Source organism: Trematomus bernacchii, unplaced genomic scaffold (genome assembly GCF_902827165.1).
Source record: "Trematomus bernacchii unplaced genomic scaffold, fTreBer1.1, whole genome shotgun sequence".
NCBI classification, from domain to species: Eukaryota; Metazoa; Chordata; class Actinopteri; order Perciformes; family Nototheniidae; genus Trematomus; species Trematomus bernacchii.
In genome coordinates, this window is record NW_022987851.1 from 9,081,679 (window position 1) to 9,105,041 (window position 23,363).

The 23,363-nt window shown below is 39.9% G+C and overlaps 3 protein-coding genes across 3 annotated transcripts; 2 read left to right on the forward strand and 1 right to left on the reverse strand.

Annotated features, from left to right (window-relative positions):
- Window positions 1–1,546: 1,546 nt before the first annotated feature.
- On the forward strand, window positions 1,547–9,914 carry LOC117468977 (mitochondrial uncoupling protein 2-like). The gene is made up of 6 exons (XM_034113367.1): window positions 1,547–2,084; window positions 4,371–4,578; window positions 7,216–7,419; window positions 8,661–8,762; window positions 8,853–9,033; window positions 9,139–9,914. Exons 1-6 carry the CDS (start codon window positions 1,959–1,961, stop codon window positions 9,251–9,253), a joined length of 936 nt encoding a protein of 311 aa, XP_033969258.1. The 5' UTR covers window positions 1,547–1,958; the 3' UTR covers window positions 9,254–9,914.
- Window positions 9,915–12,591: 2,677 nt separating this feature from the next.
- Window positions 12,592–13,851, reverse strand: LOC117469020 (vacuolar protein sorting-associated protein 37D-like). Its single transcript, XM_034113413.1, has 4 exons — window positions 13,759–13,851; window positions 13,516–13,687; window positions 13,361–13,434; window positions 12,592–13,008 (listed from the first exon to the last, which is right to left on the reverse strand). The coding sequence occupies exons 1-4, from the start codon at window positions 13,849–13,851 to the stop codon at window positions 12,592–12,594; spliced, it is 756 nt and encodes a 251-aa protein (XP_033969304.1).
- Window positions 13,852–14,046: 195 nt separating this feature from the next.
- camkk1b (calcium/calmodulin-dependent protein kinase kinase 1, alpha b) lies at window positions 14,047–22,464 on the forward strand. Its single transcript, XM_034113265.1, has 19 exons — window positions 14,047–14,058; window positions 14,222–14,276; window positions 14,954–15,108; window positions 16,740–17,059; window positions 17,166–17,213; window positions 17,303–17,356; window positions 17,449–17,500; window positions 17,583–17,692; window positions 17,938–17,974; window positions 18,070–18,091; window positions 18,226–18,314; window positions 18,625–18,824; window positions 19,018–19,071; window positions 19,161–19,234; window positions 20,075–20,162; window positions 20,257–20,385; window positions 20,810–20,913; window positions 21,898–21,948; window positions 22,283–22,464. The coding sequence occupies exons 4-19, from the start codon at window positions 16,820–16,822 to the stop codon at window positions 22,362–22,364; spliced, it is 1,434 nt and encodes a 477-aa protein (XP_033969156.1). The 5' UTR covers window positions 14,047–14,058; window positions 14,222–14,276; window positions 14,954–15,108; window positions 16,740–16,819; the 3' UTR covers window positions 22,365–22,464.
- The last annotated feature ends 899 nt before the right edge of the window (window positions 22,465–23,363 follow it).

The following is a 23,363-nucleotide window of genomic DNA, read 5'->3' on the forward strand; positions in this document are numbered from 1 at the left end:
CGAAAACAAAACCGGTTGCAACCATGTTGTCAAAGTAGCAGCAAAAAGAGCCAATGTGATGTACTGCCCGCTTGTTTGTTTGAGAGCTTGAACAACTACTGACAAGTGAAGAAATGCATGGATGAAATGTTGATGTGTGGTTCAGTTGCCTCTATATGCATTGAATACAAACTGATGATTATTTGCGATGCATTTATGTGAAGCAGTATTTTATTGGTGTTGCTGGTTAAGATAAGTATGATGTAACTATTTTATAGACTAATATGTAGCTTTATCAATAATGCCGTGCCACATTTTATAAGCTATTTGTTTTGAATGTAAAGTAGTGAAGTGGGAGTTTAAACTAACAGAGATTTATGCCCGGGCAGCCGAAAATTATGTTTTGTGTGCACACTTTTGGGCCTTTGGGGACTCCGTAGAATCACCGCAGACAATTACATTTCAGGAAGTTACTTTGAAACTTGCATGTAAAGTTTCACGCTATGTTTTGCTAAATGAAAGTTAAAACGTTTCACTATCACTCATATCACTTTGTCTGATCTCTCTCTCTCTCTCTCTCTCTCTCTCTCTCTCTCTCTCTCGCTCTCGCTCTCGCTCTCGCTCTCGCTCTCGCTCTCGCTCTCGCTCTCGCTCTCGCTCTCGCTCTCTCTCTCTCTCTCGCCCTGTAATGAGTTGATTCAACTTCTTAATGTCAGTCTAAATAATACAATTATGTTGGTCATGGGCGTAGGAAGCATCCTGAATGTGGGGGGGACATTTTTAACGGGTAAAATAAGATATAAATGAACCAGCAACAATCTTGCCTAGGGCAGCAAATTGGTCAGAACCGGCCCTGGTGTCATCCCCACAGCACCCCCCATTTGAAACATGTTCCCACGGCTATGTTTTCATATTTAAGTTTGTAGCGAGTAGAGGGCTGCTGGCAGGCCCAGACTGGCCATCGGGAGGGCCGGGAGGTTTCCCGATGGCCTTAATGTAGGCTATTGTGAACGCAACGCTGCGCAAATGTGGGTTTGCCTCACACAGGGTGACTCTGTCTACATGATGTGGCATCTGTTTCATATGGGTGTTTCCATAGATCTAGTCTCTTTATTTTCCCCTCAAAATGCACCAGATTGATGCATTTAACTCCAAAATTAAAAAAATATCTTACCAGGGGGGGCATGCCCCCGGACCCCCCTAGAGGATTTGAGGTCCACCCCAAAATATGTTCACATGGATAGGTTCCCAAATACATTTGCAATTTTTTTTAAATAGTAACCCCTGTCCATATGTTTATTATTGGTGTGTGTGTGTGTGTGTGTGTGTGTGTGTGTGTGTGTGTGTGTGTTGTGTGTGTGTGTGTGTGTGTGTGTGTGTGTGTGTGTGTGTGTGTGTGTGTGTGTGTGTGTGTGTTTGAGTTTGAGTGTGTGTGTGTGTGCGCGTTAGTTTCAAAGACCCCCATAGAGCTCAGTTTATAACTCGAACCCTGGACATGGCACTTCCTGGCTTGTACAGTTTTCTTTTTGGTCTATGAGACAGTTCTAAGGACATATCCTGACCAAATGCTCTGTATTTACCGAGGTAACTAAAACACCGCTCCTCACATGCGTGGAGCAGCGTGTGTGTTTTTGCGCGCGTGTGTGCAGGGCGGTGCAGCAGCAGAGAGACAACCCCCGGCTGCCGGCTGGTTCGAGATGAGCTGTTATTCGTGGTGACCGACCGGCAGTTGTTTTATTTAAAGTGGAGAGTTTGGAGCTTTGTTTTTATGGCTAATAGCACAACAATATCCAAAAGACACACTTTTTTAATCCCGGAAATTTGACTGCGGCTGCTGGAGCTAACTCACCTGGATCCGTAATGGAGCGGCAGAGAGTAGCATGATTGAACACTTTAATTGTAGGAAATAATTATTGAATGCGCTGTCTGCTCGTCCTGGTTTTTTTTCACAACACTTTGTGCATCCTCTGAGCTGAGTCATGGTTGGTGGAGGATCCGCTGATCTGGCTCCATCAGTCGCTGTCAAAGTCTTCTCCGCTGGAGCAGCTGGCTGTGTGGCCGACCTGGTCACCTTCCCTCTGGACACAGCCAAAGTGCGACTGCAGGTGAGCAGCATCACCTCAAGTGTATGAATTATCCCCCCAACATATTATAGCCACCTAAAACATCTGTAGCCTATCCTTTGTTTTCATTTACCTGTGTTAGCTAGCTGGATATAAACTGTCAAAACCATGGGCGTAGGAAGCATCCTGAATGTGGGGGGGACATTTTTAACGGGGGGTGTGGGGGCGAAAAAAAATATAGATTTCCTGTATTCCGGTGCATTTTAACAGGTGGTTTGATACTTTTATGTGGCTATACTAGCATGAGGAAAGTGATGGGTACATTTTGTAATTTCATCCAGTAGTAAAGAAAGGAAACATATTTGATTATTAATTCAGAGCCGTCTTTGAATTAATAAAAAGCAGTTTAAATGCCCATTGTTTGTACATTTATATACAACAATAATTATTTGTGAGTGCATTGAGAGATATTGTTGTGGAGAGTCATTTATATATAAATCGCAAAATACATTTGTGAATCCTTCTGTGAGCATTTATTAATATTGAGACTGATCTGACTCCATACGGATGTTAAGTTCACCTAGGAATGGTATCATTGACTTAAATGTTCAAATAAATGTTGCTCTTCTGTCTATATTGGTCATATGATGCACCTTGACTGAAATGTTTCCTGTTCAAGATCCCCACTGATTTCCTTAAAATCCTGGGATGAGAGTCCACATCACAATTTACTCTCAACTGTCATTTCCCTTTCATCACTCACCTCAGCAATGGACCTCTCTCCACTGTCCCTGTATTCTGCCTCTGACTCACTCTCAAGTGCCTAGATGTCAAGAGAGGTGGTGAAGTGATAATTATTTATTGAGCAGTATATTCTTTCACATTGAATCATAACAAGTCATACTGAATGTAAATACAACTGACTCTAAAGTAAGTCGCAGTCTGTGACATTGGACATTTTGAAGACTCAAAGTCCCAAGCAGTAGGTAGAATATTCTATGTAATGTGCACAGAAAATAAATAGTTAACTGAATACTGGGATGGAAATAGCCTATAAGCACTCAGTAAAACATAAACACACACAAAAAGCTTCTGAATGATAAGAAGTATAATTAAAACATAATGCACATTACCATTTTGAGAGAGAGTACCTAAATTAAAGAACTCATAAAATAATCTCTTATCGAACTGAGGCTCCAGTAAAACACACTGACTGCGTCTCTACATGGACATCAGTAAGCCGTTTATGAGTATTATATGGTGTTTACATGAGCACAGAGAGATCGGGTTATTCATGTTCCCTGTTTACATGATAAATACTAGTAACCTGGCATTTCGATGCCTTTTTCTCATCTAAACTATTCAGTATTTGTATTTCTCTATCATGACATAAAGACGAAACTCCTCTCCAGAATTGAGACGCCGCCATCACTGTTAACTGATTAACTGCTACCAGCTGATGACTTATTTTCCTCTTCTTTGAAAAAAATGTTCTTATGTCCATGTGTCTGGGGGAGAAAACATCTCACACCAAGAGATCGTCAGCTTTGATTTTCGCTGTATTAACCATTTCCGAACATTTGGTGTGTGTGCCTTACCTCCGGCTACCGGCATCGCTTCAACAACAGATCTGAGCTGTCCAACTATGACAACACTCCTTGACATGCGCGCGCTATGTGAGAATCTGCCTTGGTACAAAGTAGCAGTGATAAAACATGGAACGGAGTTTCATTGATTGGGCATTTCTCTCAATAAGCAAGTGGAATGGATTTCATTTGATAGTGAAGCACTGACACAGCGCTCTACAAAGTGCGGCGAGTGGATAGACCGATTCATGGACTTTCCGCATAGTAAAAGTGGGGGGGTCTAAACTAACCATTTGAAAAAGTGGGGGGGACTTGTCCCACCCTCATATAATGGCTGCGACGCCCATGGTCAAAACACTTTACCAATGCTGGGATATAACTTATTGGTTAAAAGATACACACGTTTTTCCATTTTGTAGTTATTTCCTCTTCTACTTCAATACATTTTTAACTGATAACATCCCCCTCCTCAAGTCTCTACAATCCCCAAATTCATTGAACAAGACAAGTCCTCAGTGGTATCGGCATCTGCTTCTTGCTTTGGTTTTACTGTAGGCAGGCACTGTACAGGGGGAACAACATAACACCAGTGCTTGTTGCTACATGTCAAACCTATGGCGTAACACTTAACATACGAGGAAATCGCTATGTCCATCAACGCCATAAGAGACTGATATTAAAGGCACATTTTGATTTGATCTCAAGTGACCTTTTTGAAACTTGTTTATTCATGTCACTTCAGATTCAAGGTGAATCTAAGCCCTCATTGGAAGCCCAGAGGATGAAATTCCGAGGTGTGTTCGGCACCATCTTCACCATGGTGAAGACCGAGGGCCCCAGGAGCCTGTACAGCGGTCTGGTGGCAGGCCTGCACCGACAGATGAGCTTCGCCTCCGTACGCATCGGCCTGTACGACAGCATGAAGCAGTTCTACAGCAGAGGCTCAGAAAGTAGGCTATGTGTCCAAGTTTTAACAGACAGTCAACCAATCAGTGCAGCTCTTTCCATCACTTATTCTGACCTGCAGTTGCAAACAAAATTATTGCTGGGATTAAACATGTCACCTTCAAGATGCTTCAGTGCAGGGGTACTCAAACGCTATGCATGGGGCCCCCTTGAGGGGGTTTCCCGGCATGTCGTTGCAGTACATTAAAGGGTGTTTCATGTTGTCGTTGCTGTGGACCAGGGTGCACAGACATTTTGGGGGCGGGTGCTCAAGTGAGAAAAAGGGCACTTCCCATAATCATTTATAAAAAAAAAATGTAAAACAAAAAGTTAAATATAGTTGCACATCTCTGACTTACTGACCAATTTATTTTAATACCCTCACACTCACGTAATTGTTTAATACTCAGCAGAATTCTACAAAATAATCAGCTAACACAGAGACAATGGCCTTCTTTATTATTCACTAAGCACAAGAGCAGACAACAAACTAGTACAATTAATAGTTATTAAATGAGCAGCCAACAATCAAAATTATGAAGTTACTGTTTAAGGACATTACAGGCAAAAAGATCGTTTTTTCATGTAGCCTACTTGTTATTTTAGTCTATTTTGCATATGTTTTCTTTCACTGTAATGGAAATAAAACTTCCAAGAAACACATATAAATGGTGTTCGTTTTACTACCATGTCTGAATTCATCTATAGATTTAAAGCTAATCTGCATTTAAACATAACATTTCCGGGGGAAATACTGACTTGACGTAAGTAACTATCTGGGGAAGTTGTGAGGTGATATGTTTTTTTGTTTTATCCTTTTCACCTGCTATGCCTTGGTAACTGCATGCAAATTAGCGCATTTTAATTAGGCCTAGTTAACGCCTAATTTGCATATCAATGTGGCGATTGTGATGATGTTATTAGATACACATTTTACTGTATTCACTTGAAGTGTCTCCCCTTAAGTACAGTACATTAGCCTGTATGCCCATGATAAATTGCCTTAGCTAAACCTTGAGCTAACTTATCCACTAGCTACTACCTACCTTAGTTAACTATATTTGTTATTGTCTTTTAGCTAATTAGCTGTAAACTCGAGGCACTGGCAGTTTAGTAATTTGTTCATCACCACTCACCTTCAAAATAAGCCAAGAAAAGCTGGCATAACATGGGACAGTAAAGTGGGAGGTGCTGCTACCTGTCTGTCTGAAGTGACTGCCGATGTCCGCACCGCTGTGCAGGAGACGTGGAGGGAGGGAGGGAGAGCTACGGAACTTCACCGGTTAATCTCCCGACCTGATATTTTGTATTCAATCAATATATTTTTGGAAAGGGAAACTGTGCGCAAACAGCAGTAGATATATATTCATTTATAAAAATTAAAAAAGGGGGAAAAAAGGGCACTTTCTCTGGAGGAAGAAAAAGGGCAGGGGCTCAAGCCCACTTTGATGTCTATGTGTGCACGTGCCTGCTGTGGACCTTCTTAATCTACCTTCTTTGGGGGCCCCCTTCTGGTCCAAGCACTTGCCTGCCTTGCCTGTCGGCAAACGGCGCCCCTGTATACACACACACACATTCAATACATACATACAGTATGGTGGCTTGAACTAGTGGGAGAAATGGTACTGTTTGTCTTTAGCCAATGCCTTGAACCTCTGCAAAAAAGGCATTAGAAGCATTAGAAAGTCAAGGTAAACTTGCGGTTAACTTGCGGTCTGCAATGCGTGTCACGCTCGCGCACACAAGTAAATATATATGCACGTTCATTTTCACAACGCGTCAGACACAAGAAAATATACAGTAATTTACATCAGAATCAGAATTCCTTTTTTTTTGTATAATTTTTTTATTTTATAATGGGACACAGGACAGGATAGTCCGGATTGATTTGCAGTTCGGTCCGGATCCGGACCTTGGTCCGGAGTTTGAGAAGCCCTGCTTTAGTGCATGTGTGGCGAGACTGCATCATCCTATTACTGATGCTGTAGGATAAATACAACACATTTCTCATCATAAAGCTGGACGTTTGGGCTCGCCATTTACAGAAAGACCGCTCCAGGATGCAGGGCAAAGGTCAAATTCCTGTTTCAGGGATTATATTTGTGTTTTTGCCTAAGGACTGTTCTGTTCCACCTCTGACACATGATAAGCTTAAACTACTTCTTCACTCCAGGTTCAGTCTTCATATCAGTGTACGCCTGCAGGGAACCAGTCAAACCAGTTTGACTGGAGAATAGTTCCTGTCATCTTTGTGTCCTCAAAGTAAACAATGTGCTCCTTCAGCAGCTATTGGTGCCTTGGGTGTTAAATTATTAAAAAGCTAAATTAAAGCTATAGATTTAAAGGAAATCCAGGATGTAGTTATTTCTTGTTGATGGTTTGTATGTTAAATATTTAATTCAAAGGCATATAAAACCCAGACAGTGCCTAAACACAGTTCTGCTCCTGTAAACCAATAATTTCCCAATTTGGGATCTCTATCTATCTATCTATCTATCTATCTATCTATCTATCTATGTGTCGTCCTAATTCAATAAATATTGAATAATTATCAAAACTGCACCCTTGTTCAGTCTCTAAGCATTGTGTTAACATCCATGTGTTGCATCAGAGAAAAACAAGCGCCTCTGCTTGTATCACAGGTGCAGGAATCGGGACTAGGATAATGGCGGGCTGCACCACCGGGGCGATGGCGGTGACCTTCGCGCAGCCCACTGATGTGGTGAAAATCAGGTTCCAGGCTCAGAGCCGCCTGCTGGAGAGCGGCTCTGTGAAGAGATACAGCAGCACCTTCGACGCCTACAGGGCCATCGCCAGGGACGAGGGCGTCAGAGGGCTCTGGAAAGGTAACTTGATGTTGGGAAAATGAATTCCTGTTGCAAAGTCAGTGAAAATCCTCAAATGTTAAGCAGCACTGCAGTGATTTTCACTCAGCCGACATTTTAGAAATCAAGTTAACATCCTCGACCTATATTTTTACATCTTTTGTCAATGATGTTGAACCTGAAAAAAGCCCCTCCTTAAAGGTCCCATGTCATGCTTTTCTTATTATTACCCGTCCCCTTGTGTGTTATGAAGGTTTTTATGCATGTAAACGGTCTGCAGAGTCAAAAACCCTCAAAGTACACCCTGTAGCGAGTAAAACTCTAACACAGAAAAGACCTGTCTATGCTGCCCCAGAATGCCTCGTTGGACATTTCTCTTTTTCTATTTGTTTCTTTCGGGAACCAAAATGGACCAATCCGCGGAGCTCCTCACACACCAGGACCTTTAGCGTACATTTTCAACTAACAGGGAGTCCCATTGACTTGCATAGAGCTCCCTGGTTGGTAATAGACGAGTTGGGATTGCGGAGAAATTCTCTCTGCAGACCCATTCTCACAGCGTTTATAAACCTTTTTCTTACTCAATATCAAGCCACACTTATTGTTTTTACTTCGGCTGTGAGTGTTTGTGTATGCTCAGGATGAGTTTCGCGCTGTCTCGCTGTATCGCCGACCCGGAAACCACACCAGTAAGCCAGATCATTGAGCAGCGAGTCTCGCAACGTCCCGACCAATCAGAGCACACTGGGCTCACAGGGAGGGGGGGGGGGCAGGAGCTCCAACAAGCCGTTTAGGACAGAGAGTGAATACCGGTGAATACACATACTTTACAGAGATGCTGTATGAGAAACCAATATGAGTTTGGAAAATTGCACAATATAAATCTATTTTAGTATACCTCAACAATGGAATTATGATCAGTAGAAATGGCCATGATATGGGATCTTTAAAGGGGGACCCTAGTCATTTTACACATCAACATTTGTTTGCAGACCTTGAAAAGAAATACAGCAAATGTGAAAGGTGCTATAATCCTGTTGTTGCTAAAACTTGATAAATAGCCTCAAGCGATTTCATTTGAGACAAATAAACCTAGTGGTGTGGAGTTGGAAAGTAAAGAGCTTTTCGACTTGCACAACACACAGTAGTCAGCAGTTGGAGTTGCATTGTGGGCAATATTGAAGCCAGGAAATGACAAGGAGAATGTGTACATTAAAATCAAAAGATATCTCTTAATCTAAAATCTTGAACTGTCTTTTCAGGTGCCTTGCCAAACATAACTCGTAATGCCATCGTCAACTGCTCCGAGCTGGTGACGTATGACATCATCAAAGAGCTCATCCTGAAGAACAAGCTGATGACAGGTCAGTCGTGACACTTAACATGACTCCTCAGCATTTCCGACACTTTATATCACTTACTGTGGTCCCTAAAGAACACTTTGTTTCCAACAGACAACATGCCGTGTCACTTTGTAGCCGGCTTCGCAGCAGGTTTCTGTACCACCATTGTAGCGTCTCCCGTGGATGTGGTGAAAACACGCTTCATGAATTCAATGCCTGGGAAGTACAGCGGGGCGATGAACTGTGCTTTAACCATGCTGATGAAAGAGGGACCCACAGCTTTCTATAAGGGGTATGTAACAGTGTGCATGTCAGATTCAGTAGTACAAATGTTTGACAGAGCAAAAAGTCAATGTAAACCGACATTTTTGTTTTTATTCCTCTGATTCCTTTTTAGATTTGTGCCCTCGTTTCTTCGTCTGGGTTCCTGGAACATTGTGATGTTTGTGAGCTTCGAGCAGATTAAGAGAGGTGTCATGAGATTTCAACAGTCCATGGAGCCTTCACTCTGATCCGTCTGACAGCTGGTTGGCATTGAACTAGTGTTGTGTGGCAAAGCCAGGAGCGTTTGTATCAAGCAGCTCCTGCTAAACAGAGAAAATATGTTTTCTGCTACTGGTCAGACCTGCCTTCTCTCAGGGATTAAACGGCACAAGTGTCTTATTAAAAAATAACTGCAGGGAAGATCCTTTTGGATTGTTACTGACTTGTTATTCAAATAGATATTTTCTAGCAATGTTACTAAACATTTTCAAAATGGAGAACAAGGCCTATTTCCTAAGTCCAGTGTGGTGTTGATGCGGGGCCTGTCATCGTTACAGCTTTCTATTCAGAATTTTTTAGTTGTAGTAATTTAAAGTGTCTCGTTGGGTTTTGTAAATTATATTAGATTTTTCATGTGAAGAGATTTTTTTACATTTTTTAGGAATTAGGGTTTCAAGGAGTTTTTTTTTAATAGATTTATTTTTGCAATTAATCAATTAAGCTTTTAATAGAAGAAAAACTTTATTCTCCTGCAGGGAAATTAATTTGGGATCTACGCTGCTGCATCACACAACACACTTGTCAAAAACGTCACAACGGATTTCAAATTGTAAAATAGATATTACATTCATGCATACATTGAAACTTTCAAATGTCAAAATATTGTAAAAAATATTTGTCACAATCTCATCATTTGTCTTGTTTTGTCTGACCTATACTCCAAAACAGACAGACATTTAGTCTGACTCTTACGAAAGACAAGAAAAGGACGCAAAACATCAGAATTGAGAAGCTGGACCTGGGGAACATTTGATAATTTATTTTATGTCAATTGACTGGTTGATTGGTTGATATTCAACGTATCGTTTCAGCTCTAATAAAAATGAGACAGTTGTTTGGTGTATTCTGCCAATGTCACTTCTAGGTTTTGGAAGGAAAGGACCACTCCAAAAAAGACCTCAAATATCTATATACTTATATATAGTTTATATAATAAGAGAGTATGATATTGGAAAGGTATAATATTGAATCAGTGAAATAATCCTCAAGTTAAATACAGTATGAATGGGAAAAACATTTTGATTGTGCATTTACCTACAGACATTTATTACATGCCAATCCCCGCTAAGTATCACTCCATACCTGCTCTACTACCGGATGCTGTTATGGATACTCTTCTGTATAATCTGCTATACAAGTGACCATTCTGGGGGACAATGCAGAGATAACCCACCTCCTAACCTAGAGATACGAGTCAAAGCTGACACTTTACAGACAAGACTCAGGCTCTTTATATCAGCTGTGTTTACATTCAGTATATGCTTTAAATGTATGGTGCCATGTGTTACTTGTGTACACTAATTCAATGTAATATACATTTTGTGTATGCTTCAACGAGGGCAGCTTTTGCATTTGAATAATTATCATATTAAATCTTCACACTGTTTGTTTTTTCCGTGCAGAAATAACCAGGTTTTCTATGAAGCGATGCAGAGACACGCAGGTGAAAGAGCCCAATAGCACAAAACAATCAGCTGACAGACAAGAAAATTGCCCAATTTGAGTCTTGCTGGACAAAAGAGGCTGCTGACAAAGATGTAACTAAAGTCTGTGGAGTAACAAAAGCCTCTGAACACGCTCCACCTTGCTAATCACCTCCTGTAGTGCCAGCAAGGTTTCTCCATGGTTGAATTGGTATGGCAAGCTCAGCTGGCCCATATGGCACTCTGGCTAACCCTCACAGCACTAAAGCAAGTTGATAGGGATCAAACATACTAAGATATGCAACAAGGGATGAGTTATATGACCTTTGGCCTTTATGAAGAGACTGCAGGTTAATGTTAGGATGAATAAAGTTTTGCTAATGCTCCTTTGCTGACCTTGGCAGGAGTCTCTGCACACAGACCATCAGAGATATCGAGTGTCAGGTGAGCAGTTCAAGTTCAGTGAACAACAGTGAGCAACATTTTTCTAACTCGAGGAAACACAAATATGTTCTGACCTGTGTTATGTTGAACACATTTTCTTTGTGTGCAATCAGCTGTTAAAAAACGGTTGTCATCCTGCTGAATGTTTGGTTGATTTACGATGATGATTATGATCTCTTCACTACCTCCTATAGATAAAGGTGCCACAGTGTTACAGTAATACAACAGATTTAAGTTGTGCTTTTATTGTATTCAAATATAGTTTCATTTAGTGTCTCTGTGGGGGGATGGAATAATTTATGATCTTCAAAGCAACCTAGAAATGATAAATATGTGATCAAATGTAATCACAGAATTTGCACAAAACATTTTTGCAACTTCTAACTACTTACAATTTAAAGTTACTCGGTAAACTAATTGCATCCTTTTGATTTCTGTTGTAATGACAGTCTTAAGTGTGAGTTTAAGATGTAAAAATGTGTGTCTACCTTAACAAACAGGCCAGACTTCTCTGTCCATCAGCGTTTATTTATATCTTCACATGAAAAACTTTCAATCACCTAAATATAATACTTAAAGACAGCCAAAGATGAATTGATCTTAAAGGTGGGGTAGGTAATTTTGGAGAAACCAACTCGAGTGCGCTAGAATTTGAAAATACACAGCCCGAAAAACATCTGCCACTTCCTTATAGAGCCCCTCCTCCAACACACAGATGGAAGACTGACAGGCAGGTAGGACATCCAGTTATTTTAGCCGGGCCGGCTAAAATGATTGGTCGTGCTTTTTACAGTACCACGGCTTCCACAGATTACATTTTTGTATGGATTTTTTGTCAAAGCACTTAAGATATTCATTGCTATCGGGATGTTAAGAGCATTCCATGGAATATAACAAAAAGTGTATCTCGAGCCGGTTTCTCAAACTTACCTACCCTACCTTTAAGTAAAATGAGTATAGTTTAGTAAGTAACACAGTGTATAATACTCCCTTACAAATACAATTCTTGCATTCGAATAAACAAATGTATAAAATTATTATTAAGCTGGTAAAGGATAAGCTCTTTGTATACTACCAGGTAGCTTGTCAATTTTATTGAGAGATCAATATAATGTATCATTACCTTTAAGGGTACATTCATATATTATAAATATAACCATATTTTGTATTATTAATCTGACTAATAATATTTAAAGTAACCAAAGTCAGAAAATAAATGTGAGGCAGAAGAAATTTGGAAAACTCAAATAAAGCCCCTTTAAAATCGTACTTAAGTAAAGCACTTTACTGAATTCACTTAGTTACTCCACCGTTTAGTGAAGACACAACCTATTTGGGGAAATATGGAATATCTTTTTAAATCCAAGGCTTGATGCAAAGTCAACTTTACCCACTATCTTGAATGAAGTGAAAACCTGTATCTGAGTCAGGATTAGACTTCATTGTGGTGCCTGTTGATGCCTCCTCTTCTGAACCTTCAGAGGCGGAAGACGGACAGGTCTTGTGGGCCATCTGGGGCCTCGTCCGTGCACTCGAGGACGTAGAGACACATTGTAATCATGACAAAGCGGTAAATGTTGTAGACGGTGATCCGTGTTCACATGGAGGCCAAAGGGGAGCAGGAATGGAGGGTGGCAGCAGGCTGGTAAGACCACAGCTGTGGTGAGACTGCAGAGGCAGGTGTTGGGAGTGTCAGGGTGCATCTCACCGAGCCATTGTGTTGATTCCAATTCAATAACTTCCTGCAGCTTCTTCACCAGAACCATCCTGATGTGTTGGGCTTTCCGTGAGCCCAGAAAGGAATTCAGGAAATCTGCCAGCAACGTATTCCCCTCTTCAAACCTCTGACACAGCATCTGTTAAGAGAAGTATCTCATTATTTCCAAACAAACAATGGGTATCATGTTACCCCAGCTAAGACATCTCCTTTGCTTCTACAAAATAAATATTGGCCTCTAAAGACTGAAAAATCTAGGGTGACACACAAACACAGCAGCAGTTCAAACGTTTAGTGTGTTTGTACAGAGTAGGAGTTATGAACTCTTATTTTCTCAAAATGCTTGTCTTTTTGTAAAGTGTATTTGCAGAAGAGACCCATAATGGTATTATTTATGTGTATTGACACACATTATTGACATGTTAATTGAATATTTGTCGTATGTGAACACTAGGAAAGAAAATATACCAGAGACTGAGGTCAATGCTTACCTCACACTCCTCCTCTGCATGGTTTACTGTTTTTAGGAGACTCCACTGAGCACAATGCAAACTGGATTTTTCTGCTGCAAATGTAGGAAATGAAAACAAATTAGGCACACAGTTTAAAAAACTAAACTAAAAACAACACAAATACAGAGTCTCACCAAGTTGTTCTTGTTTGGCCTGGATGATGCTTTGAATGTTTTCCAGTTCTTTGTACTTCATTGCAAGTAGCAACTTAGCATCTCTAAATTTAGGTTTTTGAGAAAGAGCGACTTTGGCTGTTTTCTGATTGGAAAGCAGCATCTTCTCTGCAGCACTCTGCAGCCCCTGAACCTGGAATGACCAAAGATAGTTAAAAAAACACTAAATGGAAAGTTTTATTTTACGTTTCGTGAATGTCCCACCTTATCGCTGCCCCTGATGATGTGTCTTATTCTGTCTTCATCCTCCAGCAGCTCGCGCAGCTCTCGGGTCCTCAGAGCGGCAAAGTGAGACATGATGCACGCGGGATGCTCTCTGCTTCTTCAGTTAACTTTGCTCCCTGTTTGTTCCACGTGCATCCTGCGGGGCGCTATGGGAGCTGCTAATGCTGCGTTTAAGGGCTGTCGGGAAACTAGACGGTTAGAACCATAAACAAATACAGATGACATGTTTTAGGTTTCCCGTAATAGTTTCAGAAATGACGTCGTGGGAAAAAACATACGGTGGTAATAGTCTAAAGTTTTGTTGACATCCTCAATGACACTTACTTTCTGCTTTTGCTAAATTATAAGCGAACAACACATTATGTCATTACCGCAGAGTCATTGTCCGTAGTGATGCTGTAACAACCAATTAGACTTGATTTGTATTATTTCTCCGTTACAGAGTTAGGTTTGGACTTTTCTTCTGGGCTTCATATCCGGATTCCACACTACAAATGGTAAGTATTTCGAGGTATATTTTAGCCCCAATTCAAGGTTATAAAGAAAGAAAGAAAGAAATTCAGTTTTCAGTTTAGGATTGTAGGCCTATTTGTGTTCATGGTGTGTCTGGTTGTAGCCTAGACATGCAGGCTCTAGGGGAAAAAAGCTCAAATAATAGTTATAAGTGACACTTAGATCAATTTGCACTAACTTTCTGTACCCGCAGGTTAATAATATTAACAATATTATTAGGAATATAAATATTAATAGTATAAACAATATTGGTCATGTTAATACTTTATTGTATTATGATGTTAATTACATGTTATTTATTTTAATTATATAATTAAGTACAAATATATAATATTAACACTAATAAGACAGCATGCTATTTTGCTAAATGTTTTTGCAAAATGTTTTTGTAATGTATTGTAAAATATATGCTTTTTAGTATATCGTCCCCTTAATTATTAATATTGTGAAAAAGTCAAACTTTGTCTCTCTTATATTCATGGTATATCAGAATAATATGTTAAATACAGTTTAGTCATTTAAAGGAAAAGCAAAATATGTTGTTGTAGGTGTGTGTGTGTGTGTGTGTGTGTGTGTGTGTGTGTGTGTGTGTGTGTGTGTGTGTGTGTGTGTGTGTGTGTGTGTGTGTGTGTGTGCGTCTGTGTGTGTGCGTGTGCTTTAGGATAACTGTGGCTCAGCTATATGTAGACTCAGTTAATCCTTAAAGACGTCGATGCTGCTCTTCAGTGAAAGTCCTGCTCTGAGACACAGAGGAGTCTCCTGAGAGAAACATGCAGATTAACCTGAACAGACATCAACACAGGACACCTCCACTGTGTGAGTAAAACAAATAATTCACAATATATTTATGATACAGTAATGTTTTTGTGTCATTATTAGTATTATTAGATTAGATTCAGGTGAGTTTAAGGCTGTCGTTGACTAGAGTAGCTCTTGTATTTTCATATTTAATTAAATGTTTTAGCTTAACATGTTGCAAAGGCATATATTTCAAAGAATATGTGTTTGGATGTTACAACAGTTTTGTTTATTGTGCAAGTATCATACATTTTACTTCCCTGTTAAAGCTTCCTTGTTACATAAGAAGCTTTTCAGTACTCCATGCTGTATTTTAGGCCACCGTGAGCTGTACTGTGTGAGTGGACTCTTATCTCCTTCTACACTGGTGTCACAGTGTGATATTTCTTATTTTCTCTCTTTATATTATGAATGTTACCTTAATTCTTATCTGAGGTTTTCATCTTTTATACACAATTCATGACAAGAATACAACCAAGCTTTAAAGCTTCGAGCTGCCCTTTGGAGCCAAGAGGCTCAAACACTGAAGGAATACACTGAATAACACATTTTATTATGATGAATATTAATCATGGTAATACAATATAGCCAAACCTACATTATACAGCAAATATTGTTATTTGGCAAAGCAACAAAAACACAGGCTTTATAATACATCCATCATATAGGTTTCTACCACGTGTTGTTGGTATATACTGTAAGACAAGAGTATACATGTAGTTTGCTGACAATTTCTGAGGTTAGTTTGGTATTTCTCCTTTTTTGGCGAAAGATTTAAGCCCCTAAATACACGTGTCTCCACTTATGTTGCCTGATTACACCTGTTAACAGTAATGTGTGTGTGCATTTGAGTCCTAATTAAAGCACCTGTTTCGTTGTAAAGAAATTGATGTAATTCTTGTTTAAGACAAATATGAATGGACTTTAGAACATCTGATTGATCCATTTAAATGTTGTGGCCCATTAACTAAAGAAGCTGCTAAGCTACTTTCTTAAAAGAGTACTCCATCCGTTTAGCGTTGTACTGTTCTAACTAAAGATTATATCTCATTTATCGGCAGAGTAAAGTGGTTGGTTCTTCTGTTTTCAATTGAACAAAGTCTGTTTTTGTGCTAGCAACTTCACAAAACGTATCATATTATATGGGTTATTTGAAAGATCTAACATAGCCGCTTTCATTTGAAATCTTAGGAAGAGTAAGGAATATTTTAGTCCAATAGTTAGCAGTACTTTGGCAGTTCCAAAATCTGTGACACATTATGAGATTGTTGGGTGCTTTAAATGGGAGAGATGTTGATAACTTTCAGGTTTCTTTTTGGACTAGTTTACATGCTTTAATGTTCAAAATGCCTGTCTCTTTAAGACTCCAAAAGGCCCAATCTGCTGTGATTGACTTGCTTGGGAAAGGTGGTGCACCTTGGCAAAGGTTGTTTAAAGCTGTTGGTAGATAGATCAAATGGAAAGTGGTATAGTGAGCCTTAATGTGACATAGTTAGGTAGTCAAATCTGAACAGCTTTTTGAATCGTATGTATTTGAGCCTAGGCAGCCAACACAAAATGTACTGTGTTATTTGTGTTGTTTGATGGTAGATAACCAATGAATGTTCTTAAGCCTCATGTGCCTCCATTTTTGTTTCCACCCCTTTCAGTGCAGAGATGCTCTCTCTGGTGATTTTACCACGCCGGCTCTGGGTGGTTCATCTGTGAGGGAACGAGGGTCATAGCCACCATGAGTGCTGAAATTGAGGGCAGGGCAGAGCACGACTCGGAGCACAATGGTGAGTTGGCTGACATGGTGGCAGACATGAACGTGGCCGGCCAGCGCATAACCCTGCCCATTGGCTGCAGGCCCGGGCCCCCGAAGACCACCAGGGTCTCAGACAGGAAGCTGTCCCTGCAGGAGAGAGGGAGCCGCATGCCCAGACAGCCCACCATCGAGACCAAACGTGTGTCCATCACAGATGCTGAAGTGAGGAGACTTGAACTACAGAAATGAACTACAAAGTTGGATTTTTTTAAGAGAATTTAAAATGTTGGATCATTTATTGATCGTTTATCTTTTTTATTTCCTGTAGGATTGTGTCCAGCTGAATCAGTATAAATTGAAGAAAGAGATTGGGAAGGTGATTATCATATTCATCCAATGAGCAAACAAAAGTGATGACAATTATTTATAAAGCTGTTTTCCTTTGTTTATTTTCACACCATATAGGGTTCATATGGAGTGGTCAAATTGGCTTATAATGAAGATTCTGAGCAGTACTATGTAAGTTGAAGCTTATGAATTGAGCACTCATGGTCCCTGTGTTTACATGTCCGTTTTACAATAACGTCACTTGCCTTGTGTTCTTTATTCAGGCAATGAAAGTTGTTTCAAAGAAGAGGCTGATGAAGCAGTGTGGATTTTTTCGTGAGTGTCTAAAAATAACAATTAAATGCGTTCAGTTTGTTCCTGATGAGTGGGTGTTGATGGTTTTTGTGTGTAATTTCAGGCCGAATGCCTTCTAAAGGACCAAATCCTGCGTTTCCTCTCGAGAAAGTCTACAAGGAGATCGCCATCCTGAAAAAACTGGACCATCATAATGTTGTTAAGCTAGTAGAGGTGACGCTATACTGGGAATGACTTGATGTCACCAGACTATGTTAACTAATAAGAATTAAACACTCAGTCTTATAAAGAGCTCTAATCAGCCAAAATATGTTACCTGTATTGGTGTATCAAGATGTAGGGCATTTAAAACACATAAAGTACTATAATGAATTATGCCTTTCGTAGAAATGACTAACTAGACTTCAGATATCTGTGTAAACCAGTGCAGAGAGACTTCAGAATTGACTGTCTTGCAGGTGCTTGATGATCCTGATGAAGATGGACTTCACATGGGTAGGGCACATTCATCTGTTTTACAGTAGCTGGGTTTAGTACAGGTGTCAACATAAAGTGGGGGTCTCATTCAATTCTGATTATTTGTATTCAAGCCTTCGATTTGATGACAAAAGGGTATGTTTGTGCATCTCTTTTTCTGTCACAGTCCCAAACTAAGATAGTTTGGGAATTTAAGTTGAACAATAATGTATTATTATGATGTATAATATACATTGACTTCTTCCTTCTCCACCTCTCATGTTGGTCAGCCAGGTGATGGAGGTGCCCACAGACCACCCTTTCACAGAGGAGCAGGCTAACTTTTATTTCAGAGACATCGTCCTGGGAATTGAGTACTGTAAGTTAACACGATTTCATTATTAAGTAAACAGAGAGTTAAAAGATCAAGGGTACTTGTAATCTTTGCTTTAAGAAACATTGCGTTGTATTTTACCTGTATTCTCTATGTCTTGGGATTCAAGACTAATTGTTCAAAGAAAGATAATTTCATTATGGCTGGCATAATGATCTATGACTACACTTACATTAAGTAAGATTCCCCACAGTTTCCTGTACCTGTCCTAAAATGATGGCAGAGCTGATATTTCTCCTCAGCAGATAATCAACACGTTCACTTCTTTGCCTGCTTTACATACTGTCTATCACAGTGCACTACAACAAGATCATCCACCGGGACATCAAACCCTCCAACCTGCTGCTGGGGGACGACGGTCACGTCAAGATCGCAGACTTTGGTGTGAGCAACGAGTTCGAGGGGACGGACGCCAACCTGTCATGCACAGCGGGGACGCCGGCCTTCATGGCCCCTGAGATGGTGACTGAACACGAGCTGAGCTACAGGGGGAAGGTGAGACAAAACTTCTTCTGTTGGCCAACTGGAAAGACGCAATGGCAATTACTGAATCACATTATGTTTTTGAGGTTACTCATTATATCACTGTGTTTCATTGTGAGAAAATATAAAGAAATTACGTCCAAACGCCTACGGAGAGCTTTCCAGTAATGACACAGCCCTGATAAATACTGTGTCTGTTTAACAGGCATTAGACGTGTGGGCGATGGGAGTCACACTCTACTGTTTTGTCTTTGGAAAGGTAAGAAAAATCACAGCATGTAGAATAAAGAGCACGTTGATGATTTCATTACACATTTTAAGAATTTCCTTTTGTGTGTCCCGTTCCAGTGCCCTTTTTATGATGTAAACATCATCTCTCTGCACAACAAGATCAAGCACAAACCTGTGGTGTTTCCAGATACGTAAGACAACTTTCAACACATTAAGATAGCACCATGGCTATATGGCTTGTTATCTAATATTACTTATGAGCCAAAATATGATATCAGAATGTGTTCAAAACTTATAGTGTAAGTATTTTGTCAGGTCTGGCAACAACTGCCTCTTCTTTTGATACAAAACTGTCATCAGATATTATATTGTACTGACAAGCAGCAGTTGATATTCTCTTTCCTCCGTTCACCGATTTTCTGTCTCTGCTCGATGTCTTATGATAATAGAAACTGTAATATATTATGTGTTTTAATGTCACACCTATTGAAGTTAGCATCGGAGCAGTTATTTTTCTTTATTATTCCCAATACCTTTTCCACTGATGATATTTTGGCTTGTCAAGCACAGGTGGAATTAATACAATTTACAATAGCTCTATTTCAGAAATGAAACACCGGTGTTTGACAAGAAAGATATCCGCTGTGACAAAGGTCCATTCATATTCACTTCATTCCACTTTGTACATCTTGGTTATTGTTAGGAGGTAAAGTGTGCCCAGTTTGGGAATGTTATGACCTTTGTACAGTTCCTGGCCTCCCTTTCTTGATCAGGAAGCTCCCAACTAACTCTTCCTATCCAATCAGTGGCACCTGATCCATGTACAGAAGGCCCTCCTTCGCCCGCTCAAACAGCGTAATCTCTCTACGCCACATTGTTATTTTACTTTCATTTAAAATAAAAATGTGGTTTATCCAGCCTATTTTCTCCCTTCTTATTGTTTCCCCTTTAGCTGGGGTTGTAACAGGAACCTTCTAAAATAGTTTTATTTGCAAAAGCATCAAATCATGATATTGTTTTCTTTTTTACAGGCCATCGATAAGTGATGCTTTAAAAGGGCTCATTGAAAGGATGCTGGATAAAAACCCTGAATCAAGAATCACCATCCCTGAAATTAAGGTGACTGGAAAAGAACATCTGAATAATATTGTTTAATAATATAAGACCAAAAATTCTCTAACAATTTCACATTTTCATAACGATGCTATTAAAGCTGGATGCGTGGGTGACGGAGAACGGCTCTGATCCTCTCCCTCTGGAGGAGGAGCACTGCACGGCGGTGGAGGTCACTGAGGATGAGGTGCAGCAAGGCGTCACACTCATCCCCAAACTCTCCACGGTGGTGAGTCGCACAGGGATCCTTCTCTGGTCAATATTCAACACTTTAATGAACAAACATGGCTGCTAGTTTGAGTATTTTAATTAGAAAACTTGCAGTTGCAATATTTACATTTATTTGAGCTTATTGCTTGAATGCCTTTCCTCAAAAATATCTTCTGTGGTTTGTAGAATTAAGTTGTAGAATTGAAATATTTATATGAAACAATAGTTGAAAGGTAGAAATTAAACAATTTGGGATGGTATTTAAGAAGAACCCTATGAAAAGTAACCCCATGATGGTTAGCCAGAAAGTGAAATTAGGATTTCATGTTAAAATCATACAGATTTGACCTTAAAATATCTGTATGTAGTTTGGTGTGGAGACTTTACTGGCATATGAACATGTGTTTTCTTTCCATTGACTCTCTTTCTGATGTCCACTGCAGATTCTGATTAAGACTATGCTGAGGAAGCGCTCGTTCAGTAATCCCTTTGAGTGTCTGGGCGTTCGGACACAGAGGTCCATGTCTCTCCCTGGAGGTCTTCTTACGTAAGTGGCCTACTCTGCAAATCCTTCCTGCTCCGCTCTGCCAAACTGTGATTAGGTCTCTTACAAAACAAAGCATCCGGCAGATGCTTGGATGAAATCAGAACCATCAGTAACCTTCTTTGTGTGTGAGGTATTTGTCTCACATATTATATTAATATTATATTCACCATTATATCTAGGATATTCGTCCTTGAACACTGACTACCGTGTTCACTGTATTTGTGCTGGTCCTGAAATGAGCAACACATTGAGGGAGATAAAAGCATTTATTTCCCATTAACGAGGCAGTCTGTGGGGGGGCCACTGGCACAGTTAATTACACCTCCACGTGAAGAGATGTGCAGCTGCATCCTCCTCCACACTCACCCAGGCCCCAGCAGCACTGCTGCACTGCAGTCTCCCACGTATAATATGTGGAAATCATGTATTATATATTTTTTTTGAATTTCTTAGACAACAGCAAGAAACTTGAAACTATATTTGAAAAGCTGAACAAATTCGTAGTTTTGCTTAAAGATGGAGATTAACATGTTTTATTTTGGTCTTCTTGGATGTATTGTATTACACTTGTCTGCATTTCGTCACACTTTGGGTCCCCCTCTGTTTAACAATTGATTTAGTCATCATCTGTACAAATATTTTTGTTATAATAACTGCTGATGGATGCAACATTATTTAAGTCACTTTCATACTAAGAGTTTAATGAACAGAATGATATAAGTCATTTAAACAATGAGCTTTAAAGTAGGTGGCCTTGGAGTGAAGCTAGCGATCTTGATGCTAAGCTAACAGCCTGTAGCTTCATACTTCACACTTACTAGAGACACGAGTGATATCAATCTTCTTATCTAACTCTTGGCTAAAAAGATTATTTATTTATTCTTCAAAAGTTCTGATTATGCCTTCAAACAGCATAGACCTCATTAACAGAACTAACACTAACAAATAACTGTCGGCCTCTTGCATTACATCTCCTTCTTGCAGTGGCTCTTGGAGTTTACCGAAGGCCTCGCCTCAGCTTCCTCCAACCTTGAGGTAACATTTGAAAAAGCTTTAGCCTCAAATACACCTCAGCCCATCAGTTGTTTGTTCAACCTTTAAGAGGATTCAACGGCAAACAAAGCTCTTAACAACAAGCAGTATTTAAAGTAAATGGTCAAACAGGGCTGTTGTCAGCGGCTTTGTGTTGGCTTTGCTGTCTATCTTGTTTCATCTTGGTGTGGATAAGCATGATGAGCTGAGTTGTGAAGAATATGTACTCCATGACTTTTGTAGTCAAGTGTTACCTCCCCCCCCACTAATATACAGTACATCATCTGCAATCTCACTTAGCGCCTTCAAAAACATGAGTGTTTTTTTTGCCCCACAGGAAAGTCGGCAGGGAGACGAGCAGAGAAGGCGAGTTAGAGGACTTGCATGAAGATGATACATTAAAAGAGGGTGAAGATTAAAAAGAAACATTAACACAGATTAAAAAAGAAGAGAGCTTCAATGGTTAATGCATAATACTGATGACATACTCTATGTTATAATATGGATAGTTAAATACATACAAACCGTTCACAAATTTGATTTGATTGTATTTTTACATTTTCTACAGTTGTTGAGAATATTATTTGTCTGAATCAAGATAAATAAAGTTGTCATTATAAACAATGACTGAACAATTACAGATTTATTTGTTTAAATGCACCATGACAGCATTGAATGAGAGACACTAGAGGGCAACCTTGTGACAACTCACATTATTATGGTGTAGTGATGGGAATTATGGCTCTTTGAAGGGAGCCGGATCTTATGGCTCCGTTCCTTTCAAAGAGCCGTTCAAAAGAGCCGTTCAAAAGAGCCGTTTTTTTAAAAGGGGGCGGGGTTACTAGGTTTATTTGTGAAATAATCAGCAGGATAATGATTGACTGTATTGCCAGACCTAATGTCAATAATCTGCATTGTAAACATGACACAAGGTGGCGCCATATCCATGTCATTCATGTCAGTGAATGTACTACTTTCAATTTACCCTCTGTAGCCTTGCCTTGAATGAAATTCACGCAACTCTTAATATTAGATACTGTGTTTTTAAGTGGGGATGGAGATTATTTGTTGACCCTGCTTTAAAGGATATTTTGCCTTTACAAATGGTGTGCTTTATCACTGCCTGGGTTTTGGTTGAAGTGCATCCAAATGCTGCTGCGTTTTCGCGTTTGGCTAATTTTCCATCCGAAAAACATGTCGTCTACCTGTCCTGTACCACTTGTTATGACTTCTCTCTCGCGCGTATTCCGTTAAGACCCACCCCATCTCACTCCTCGTGCTGAAACCTACCAATCAGAGTAGGGTCGGGTCTTCACAGAATACCTTTGGGGAACAAAATCAAGCTTTTTAAAAGGCGAGTGGATTTTGGCAGGCAGTGAGTGCGGACCAACGATTGAACTATAACAAGAACGGCTCTC

Excerpts from the sequence above, each read along its gene's own strand:
- LOC117468977 (XM_034113367.1), top strand. The coding sequence starts at position 1,959 with ATGGTTGGTGGAGGATCCGCTGATCTGGCTCCATCAGTCGCTGTCAAA. Across the intron at positions 7,420-8,660 it reads CGTCAGAGGGCTCTGGAAAG|GTGCCTTGCCAAACATAACT; the intron begins GTAACTTGATGT and ends CTGTCTTTTCAG. Across the intron at positions 9,034-9,138 it reads CCCACAGCTTTCTATAAGGG|ATTTGTGCCCTCGTTTCTTC; the intron begins GTATGTAACAGT and ends ATTCCTTTTTAG.
- LOC117469020 (XM_034113413.1), bottom strand. The coding sequence starts at position 13,851 with ATGTCTCACTTTGCCGCTCTGAGGACCCGAGAGCTGCGCGAGCTGCTG. Across the intron at positions 13,435-13,515 it reads GGCCAAACAAGAACAACTTG|CAGAAAAATCCAGTTTGCAT; the intron begins GTGAGACTCTGT and ends CTACATTTGCAG. Across the intron at positions 13,009-13,360 it reads ATGCAGAGGAGGAGTGTGAG|ATGCTGTGTCAGAGGTTTGA; the intron begins GTAAGCATTGAC and ends TTCTCTTAACAG.
- camkk1b (XM_034113265.1), top strand. The coding sequence starts at position 16,820 with ATGAGTGCTGAAATTGAGGGCAGGGCAGAGCACGACTCGGAGCACAAT. Across the intron at positions 20,386-20,809 it reads TCCCCAAACTCTCCACGGTG|ATTCTGATTAAGACTATGCT; the intron begins GTGAGTCGCACA and ends TGTCCACTGCAG. Across the intron at positions 20,914-21,897 it reads CTCCCTGGAGGTCTTCTTAC|TGGCTCTTGGAGTTTACCGA; the intron begins GTAAGTGGCCTA and ends TCCTTCTTGCAG.